We start from the raw sequence: 9407 nt of genomic DNA, 5'->3' as shown, positions 1-9407 counted from the left end.
TATTTAAGAAAAGACTTGTATCGCTGAAGTTTCTTGGAAAGAAATTATATGGGAAATTAACAAACGACCAGAGACGTAACATTTATTTATTTGTAATCATCAAAAACGTAGCAAACCATTTTTATAATTTAATTTTTTTTTCTTGTGACAAGTTTAAGAAGTATGATACAAATAAATATTTTCTTATTTTTATTTTGTATTTGGAATTATTAGTTACAAGTTTGTTTAATATGCATTTAGCTTTGTATGAAAGTGTGTGTGATGTAAACATTTTATTCTAGATGGCTCACTTAGCACGAATCTATACATTTAACCATAACATTTTACCATGCGACTTTTACCTTGTTATTTTAATATATTATTCGAAAATTGTCAGTTATTCTAATACGTACAGTTTTCTTATAATACGTGGCCAAGAAGGTCGTTAAGTTGCTTTCCTTTTAGTTTCCTTTGTTTTTTTTTATCATTCTCTTGAGGTAACTGATTTGCCCATGGGTATTATGACTGTAACGCTGCATGTGATACCCTAGATGAATGGCCTGGTACAATAGGCAGCTAAGACAAATGTAACTTGGCGACTTCCTTGACCGACACCTTTTCTGTTAGAACAGATTCACTATATGTTTAAAAACTCCGAAAATTTATATATTAAGTAAGAGGGTAGAAAACATATATACGTGCATACTAATGAGTCATCATTAACATCAAAGGTTAATTCAATTAAAAAGTCAACACATTAGTTAACAGAGTAACTTACTTTCGTCCCTTTAAAACACTCATACTGTAACACACACACACAGTAAAAGAAAGAAATAACGTTCAAACAAAAAAAGATAAATTACAAGATAAAAAATCACACAATAAAAATAAGACAACTCCTTTAACAAAAAGCACATCAAAATATCAAATAAAAAAACACTTCAGTTTGTTTGTTTTAGAGGAAAGTCATAGTGGGCTATCTGCTGGGTCCACCATGGGAAACTAAACCCCGTATTTTAGTACTGTAAATCTGTAAATTTACCACTGTCTCACTGGGGGACTATACCATTCAGAAACAATATAAGATTCTAAGATTCAATGGGCCCTCCATATAAAATAAAAACCACAAACTAAAATAAACCTCCCAGGAAACAATATAATATTTTAAAATTCAATGGGCCCTCTATACAAAATAAAAACCACAAACTAAAATAAACCTTCCAGGAAACAATAAACATTACAAATATTTGCTTTAATAAACTCATAGTTACAAAATACAAAATAAACCTTTCAATAAAAAAGAAGTATGACAATATAATAGACCCTTAATAAAAAGCAAACCATGCTAAATCAAAATTCAATATAAATTAATTGTTAGTAAATAATAAAATAACAAAACATATTAATATCAAAATGTACCAAATGAACCTCTTAAAATACATGAAATATATACATGTTTTTAACATATGTACAAATATATGCATAGAAATACAAAATATAATAATTATTAGAGTTAGATTACTAATATGATGAACTTTTTTTTATAAATTCAGTTAAAAATCCAGCTAAAGCATGGTTATAAGTTCCAATGTTGGAAACAATAGGTTATAATGAAACTCCTTCTTTTTGAATTTTAGGCAAATCACAGAAAGTTTCTGGGCAACTACCAAATATAACACTGGGTGTATCTAGCTTACATTTGGTATGACATAAACTACTGTTTGCAGATTTCCTTTCTACATATAATTTCACACACTCATAAATATTTTGATTTAATCAAACTGAAATATCATTTACTTCTGCTACTGAAGACATCATGGCAAACTGTGTTTTTCCCTAAACATAGCTTGAGTGCACCCATTACTCTTATCTCTTCAATGAAGATAGCATTTCAGTGTCGAAACTTAAAACATTCTTTTACCATAATTCATTAAAGTATCAGATGCACTGTAACCTCAAAGAATGTTTCGCATGTCAGTAATCACAGTTTACTTCATATTTCAAGTCTTAACATCCAGATAAAATTCTTTATTTCCATCCATGTGTTACATGACAGGTATGTTCTCAACGTAATTGAATCATTTGTGTTATGTAACACTCATGAATAATTGTGTGTAATGTCCATATATGTGTGTAATACCAAACACATATATTTATTCGTACATGTATATGTAGCCATATACATATATATGAACGCTACATATCATCATATATGCCACTAGTTTTAGTCAGGCTGATTCTGGCTCATGCCCCATTACCATGGTAAACCACATGTGTTACATCTGTGACCTATGCTAAAGTATGAACTATTGGATAGGTCTCGACTCACTTAGTGAAGTAATCAGTAACGACCAGCACATATCAATTACCTTGTTCAGTTTCTGGGAGAGGACCAGAGATACCCAGGATTATTCTCTGTAAAGGAGCCAACAATTCGCTGCTGGAGTTTACACTGTTTAGGCCAGATTTTCTTCTGGGTAGGGCACATTGTACAATTTACACCATTTCTTAATATCTTGACTCACATGCGGCTAGTAATATTGACATTGCACATGTGACACCTGGGAACCATTAGCTGCAACACAGGTTGAGAATGAGGTCTCAGCACTTGATAACAATTCCTTCTTTGACATGTAGTGTCAGGATTCAGGCTAGCATACACAATTACCTGTTTCACTTTTTCTTTCAATTGCAATATGCCTCTGCCCCCCAATGGCACAGCGGTATGTCTGCGGATTTACAACGCTAGAAACCGGGTTTCGATACCCGTGGTGGGTAGAGCACAGATTGCCCATTGTGTAGCTTTGTGCTTAAGTTCAAACAAACAAACAATCAATTGCATTAATACTACCACATTTCCATTATCACTGTTATCAGTATCCACTGAGAATTCGCATTCTACAGTGGATGTACCAACTCTTGAGCTTCAAATAAAGCATGTTATGATACAGGCATTTATGTTCCAGTTCCATGGTTCATCTAAAATGCACATCAGCTTTAATGAGGACGCATAATGGTCCAGTGATCTTGGAAAAGTTGGCAACAAAAAAGGCAGTAGTACAATGCAAAACAAAGGAAACTGTTGGCTTTTCATCTGGTCACAAGTTGAGGCCAGTCTTATTCTACATAGGGTCTACACACAATATCATTGAGAACTTTCATCTGCAAACACATAAATACACAATTCCAGCCTGCCTATTTTATCTGCTGAAGTATCATGCTTAGGTTTTCAACAACAAATTTGAACATGCAGCCAAACACAAAAACATCATTGACACAGATCAAGCCTTTTTTTTCCATTGCAGCTTTTTCAATGTAAGTTTAATTAGCCTCTCAAAACTGGTGAGTGCATTACACCAGTCAAATGGCACGATGCAAAACTTATACAAATCATTTCAAGAGCTGAAAAAGTCTTAGGTATGTTCTTATAATCCATTTTGACTTTCCAGTATTCAAATGCCAGGTCTTAAGTTTGAATCATCCACCCCTTCTAATGTATTCAGACATTCATCCTCTGTGGGGGAAAAGGCGTGAACATGAGACACTATGTTCACCCATCTGAAACCAAGACATAACCGGGTGTGCCCTCTTTACTTCCCGAAAGTTAATATTAGAGAACACAATACAAAATGTGAAGGTTTTGTGATTTCATCCTTTAACATTTACTGTATCTTCGCTATACCACTAGTGCTCCAGGGAAGTGTGTGATGTGGTTGTTTAATTGGACGTGTATAGCCTGTATCTATGTAAGGTAGAGTTATATTTGTTTAACCCAATTGGCCATTTGGCCCCACAATATATTGGCATACTTAACAAACAATACACTAAGCTTTTGTTACTGTGTTGAATCAATATTGCTTGCACAGTCCTCAAACAGCAACCTAAAATGTGTTGGCAACTGTGTACTTGCTCTCAGACATAGTGCAGTGGAAGCAACATTAGTGATAGTTTTGGTTACCTCAATTTCTCTCACTATGCAGATGACCATTTCAGTAGGAAGCTGGTTAGATGAGTGGCTATAATTGCAGAACAACACCAGGACTATGTCCACTCTTACATATCTCTCTTTGAGCTGATGCTGGCTGCTTTATGGACAGGAAACAATGCCTTTCATTATTTATTTATTTCTCGCCACCTTCTACAGCAACAACACATTTAATATTGTCCAAATTATACCATGGAATACCAGTTGTATACATGGAGGTACTGTGACTCCATCTACAACATACATTTCTGCAGTACCTTGTTCTTGGGCCTGGTGTGACCAGCATCAGTTGATTTACCCACAGAAATACAGTTCACTTGTTGTACTTGCAAAACTGACTCGTAATTTTCACAGTAACTCCATCCCTAATACACCAATACCAGAATCTAGGTTAAAGATGACTACCTTCATTCTATGGTTGACATTACCTAGAAGTAGTTGGAGACATATCTCTCCATTTGCCCGAATAAAGTAAATGCTATGTAGCCAGAGTGGTGGCCTCACTAAAGGTGTTTGATACAGAACAACATCAGTCAATGTTCTGGTACTTACTGAATCAACCACAAACTCTATATTTAACCTCTGTATCTTTATGGACACATACTAAATACCATCCATCCATGAAAGGGCTGGACTGATCATCTAACCATTCGCTGAAAGCTGTCCACTGAACTTCCCCAAGTTAATGACTCGACACCAGTTGGCTCTGTTAGCTTCCTGGAGTTAAAGTAGGAGTAAATACAGTTTCCCATGACTTTCCTGCACCTTTTGCGCTATTGGTGAAAACTAGTAGCCTTGCTTACCTTGTTGCCAAACAGGTTATGGGCAATTCAATTTGGAGGAAATCATCCATTCAGAGCAATATTTGGTTAGAGACATAATCAACATCTTTTGTGACACAAACTTCATGAGATAATCATGGAAGCCAGGAATTTGTTGGGTGTTGGTGCTTTCCATAAAGTTGGAACCTGGTATGGTGCAGTCGCTTGAGGAGAGAGGATTTTCTGAGGTACAGCCACTGCAGCTCACTCTAAGCTTTTCCTCTCTTTAGACTTGTTTGAAGTTACGACTTCAAACCCTATTGCCACAGTAACTGCCTGTGTTAGGGTGGGAATGTTTTTTACATTCAAGTAATGCCTCACTGCCTCACCAGGTAGCCCTTCAATGAACCCTCTCGCTAAGAGTAGGTCAAAATGCGCATGTCACGACCTTTCAGAGAGTTATATTTAAATTGTAATTAAATTACTTTATTATCATTGTATACGAATAAACTTGGCATCAAAACATAGTTAATTAATCACATTTTAATAGCTTAAATTTATAAGGAAATATTTAAAAAATCCCCAATCTTCGCTGGTATGATAATTGTAACATAGGTTCTCTAGGCCTTCCTTCTTTTCTGATTTACTTACCTCTCCTCCCTCCAAAAGGTATGGAATTTAACGCAAATTACTCATTATAATATATATATATTACTGAGATAAAGCATAATTTTTATAGCCTTCAATCTTATTTGTTTATGGAGCCATAAGTTAGAAAATCAGACCCGCTTGACACATCTTCTCTTTCACAAATTGCCAATAGTTATTTCTGACGTTTTATACCATATTAGTTATAACCAGTAGAAAGCCAAAGTTTTAATATATCAAATGACGTATTATATTATTTTGTTTTCTGCAAATAGAGTTTCTAATTCCCCTTACACTTCTAAACATTTTCTCACAGTATTCACGTTGACAAGCTTAGCTGATTTCTTAAAGGCTCTCATTGCACAGTTAGAAACCCAGCTAAATTATAATAGTTATAAGACATTGTTTGCTTTGTTATTGCTATTAGTTTTTATTTTTAGGTGCATTATTTAGCTAAATAAAAATTATTTAGTACCATTAGTATAAAAAAGCAGGCTTAACTTTTATCGACAGTTGTTATGTATATCATTATAAAAGTAACTAAAATGTTAAAAATTGAAACTTATTAGATTAGATAAGATTAAATTAGGTAAAATAATGAATGATTATAATAATAATTCTTCGTGAGGTATGCTCGCGAGCAGCTCATGCATTATGTAATTGAATATCGTAACGTGAGCTACCTGTTCGGTGAGTGATTCACAACGTGTGTGGCGGGATGGTTAGTTAGACACGGGTCAAAGGGTAATAAAACAATAAAATTTAAATATAAATAGATGTCTACTGTTACGAGCTTTAAGTTATTTAGGATAAATAATTGTAGTTTCCTGTTACAATTTGCAGTCATTTTAGAAATAAAAAAGGGTAATTTAGACTTTTTTATGATGGTTATGAGGTTAGTCAAATTGACCGAACGTATATAGGGTTAGGGTAAAGAAAATATAACAGATAACATTTAAAGTTTTACTGAAAAAAATGTTTGATATTTATTTAGGAGGTTTTAGAGATTACGCAAATTAAATCTGACAATTTTCAGATGATGAAAAGTATTTTTAATCTTAGCATGAAAATCACTTTGTATTCGGAGCAGTCAACACTTTAACTCCATATATTCACAGACAAATATTTAGTAAAAATACTTAATCAAAAAATCTGATTTTTTTGTGTACGAAAGATTGTAATATTTACTGAAAGCTTGCCAAATTTTGTGAATATACACAAACATATTAAAAACTGTAGTATGGAAACTCTCATGGCTTGGTTTTTCCATTTAAATGAAATATTGGCATAACTTGTCTACAACTAGGTTTAATTTCCGGAGTTGTTCCTCATTTAAATGCTTGATAAAATCGAGAGTTGGACTATCCAAAGTCAAGATCAAACACTTCACTGTCTGTTCATGAGTTCAGCCATTCCGAACAGTAGCCTGTTTGAATGTTCCAAATCCTCTTTAGCCACACCCTTACTCGTTGAGAATAAGTTTGTTTAGTTTTGTCAAAAAGACCTGTTTTTTAACCACGGACTTTCAGCCAACACCAGATTTAGACACCCTAAGCATTGGGGAATGACAGAGTGAGCATACTCAGGGACCTCTACAATTGGACGAGCGTTAAGTCCCTGCCCTTGAGTGACAGATAGGTGAATAACCATATATAGCCCATCCATCAGCTCTATGTAACACCAAGCTTCGCCACTCCATGGCCCACAGTTGCCCTGGTAGTATACCTAGAGTTTGTGTTTTCAAGGTATCACCTGACCTGACAGCAGAAAACACCACTGTCTACCTCTACTTAGTACATTCAAATTTACAAATATACTAGCGAACCTGTGGACCTATGGCCCACATCTATAGAGCCGTTATAGCGCAAATTTAATGCTTGAAGTACTATTTTGGACTGTTTCAGTTTAATTATCATTGCCGATGTAATCGAAGTTTAACTTCTTTAACAAAGTTAAGAACTGTAATCAGATGGCCTAATTTGGTGTCCGATTTTGAGGAATCCAGGTAAAAATGTTTTCCCAAAATACCAGGGTTCCCTAAGGGGTTGGATGAAAAGTTTTATCCTTGTGCAAACCTCGGGGCCCGGACTATTCGTTTGGCACCCATTAGAAGTCGGTGCGACCAACAGTTTATGAGGAATTACGTGACGCACACAAATACACTGAATCTTATTATTTTTTTCCCTCGAGAAAGTGTGTATAATACCCTAGGTGAATGATCCAGTACAATAGATTACTAGTGCGAAAGGAACGTTGTTAATTTTCTTCACATAAGGTTCTGTTAAAGTTACATATGATATGAAGAAATCCTTATCATAGGCAGTTCTAGTTCTACACTGATTATTTCTAAAATATATTGATTAACAAATTTTCATTAACAAAGTAATGAATAGATAAAGATCGAGATATATAACAAAAGTAACATCATCTTTTAGGGGGTCAAGGTAAACAAAAATCTCGTGTGACCACTACGCCTAGGTAATATAATTATTAGAGTCACTACTTGTCTTTTTTCTTCTTAGTTTTTCTAGATATTCTTCTTAAAGTATTTATTATATGTTTTCAGTGATTTGTAAACATTTATGTTTTCTCTATAAAACGTTTTATTTCTGCTCGAAGTCAGATATGTTTTCAATTTCCCTAGATTATTATGCGGAATCCATTTTAAATTTTTTTCCCATTTCAAAACCGAGCGGAAACGTTATAATGTGATGATCAACCCTACCTTTCGTTGGTAAAAAGAGTAGCCCAAGAGTTGACGGTAGGTGTGATTGACTAGCTGTCTTCCCTCTAGTCTATTACCTCTAAAATAGGTACGACTAGCGCAGATAGTCTTCGAGTAGTTTTGCGTGAAATTCAAGAAACAAACAGTTAAATTGATGAAAGTGGTATTTGCATGAATTACATCTTCATGGTAGCCATTAGTTTGTCACTGTAATAATGTTTAGTACAGTAACAAAATGTATCTTATTAAGGACTACTTTATTTCTTTGTAGAATAGTTCAGTCAAATACAACATTATTACTCCGCAAATAATAACGATATCACACAACACTAACTTATACTTCAGAACTAACAAATGGTGTTGTATATCCAGATGACACAAATTGTCACTAGAAGGCATTCATATTTCACATCTACAAATCAATTTTTTTTTTAACTGACTGATAAACAAAAGCCTCCTCTCAAATAAACCACGTCGGAACTCTTCTCCAAGTCAGTGTTAGTAAGCTCCAAATATATCTTAAAATTGTAGTGCTTTTTCAAAATAATCTACACGTAGATAGTTCATTTGATACATTGTTACACAGCATTTGTTATATAGTTTTATACAAATAATTTGTTATATAGTTTTATATATAGCAATTATTAAGCTAGATTGACAAGCCTCTCTCTTAACTTTGTTATTACTCAAGATGTTTAAGTTAATAATTATGTTTAAGTGGATGGGATCAGCATTTATGTAAATCTGCCATCATTCAGAGTTGTGTGTACAGGTGTGTTTGATAAAGGTCTGAATTCATATTCGGGCCAATAGAGGGCGCCCTTGTTTGCGTTACTTCTCTTAACACTCCTCTGATTTCCTCTCTTAAACTAGAAACAATTTCTCGCTTGAGGTTTTCTAGTTCATAGTAAGACAAGCCAAACTGTAGGTCTTGATTGGATTCTGGACTTGGCTGAATCACTCCCTGGCTATTGCTCCACGCTTGGTTGCCTCTGAGTGAGCGGATGATGTCTCTCTTGATGCTTTCAATCTGGCAACTGTTCCTAGCTGCTTCACGTTTTCTGTCTTCTCGAAGCTCATACCTGGCAACAAACATGTATACTTTGGGTGATGTAAGTTGTATTTAGAAAACAATAACTCCCGTTTCATAATACACTCCAAAAATGATGTACGATATATCAAACTAATTAAAATGGTTTGGTTTTGTTGTTTCTAAGCACAAAGCTACAGAATAATAATGGCTGGAGACGACTTGAATGGGTAATGAAGAAAAACTTATAATAAAAGTTTAACATTTGCTGTTATGTTA

The 9407-nt window shown here is 34.4% G+C and overlaps 1 protein-coding gene across 1 annotated transcript in view; it reads right to left on the bottom strand.

Moving 5' to 3' along the window:
* Positions 1-8336: 8336 nt before the first annotated feature.
* LOC106464597 (transient-receptor-potential-like protein) overlaps positions 8337-9407 on the bottom strand; it is a gene marked incomplete in the record, with an annotated part of 53990 nt that continues 52919 nt past the window's right edge. Inside the window, 1 exon segment of the mRNA NM_001314091.1 lies at positions 8337-9180. Coding sequence (NP_001301020.1) covers positions 8853-9180 — 328 coding nt within the window.

The sequence above is a fragment of the Limulus polyphemus genome, unplaced genomic scaffold (genome assembly GCF_000517525.1).
Source record: "Limulus polyphemus unplaced genomic scaffold, Limulus_polyphemus-2.1.2 Scaffold1699, whole genome shotgun sequence".
In the NCBI taxonomy this organism is placed as follows: Eukaryota; Metazoa; Arthropoda; class Merostomata; order Xiphosura; family Limulidae; genus Limulus; species Limulus polyphemus.
Note: the sequence above shows the minus strand (reverse complement) of the source record. Positions and strands in the feature narration are given on the sequence as shown.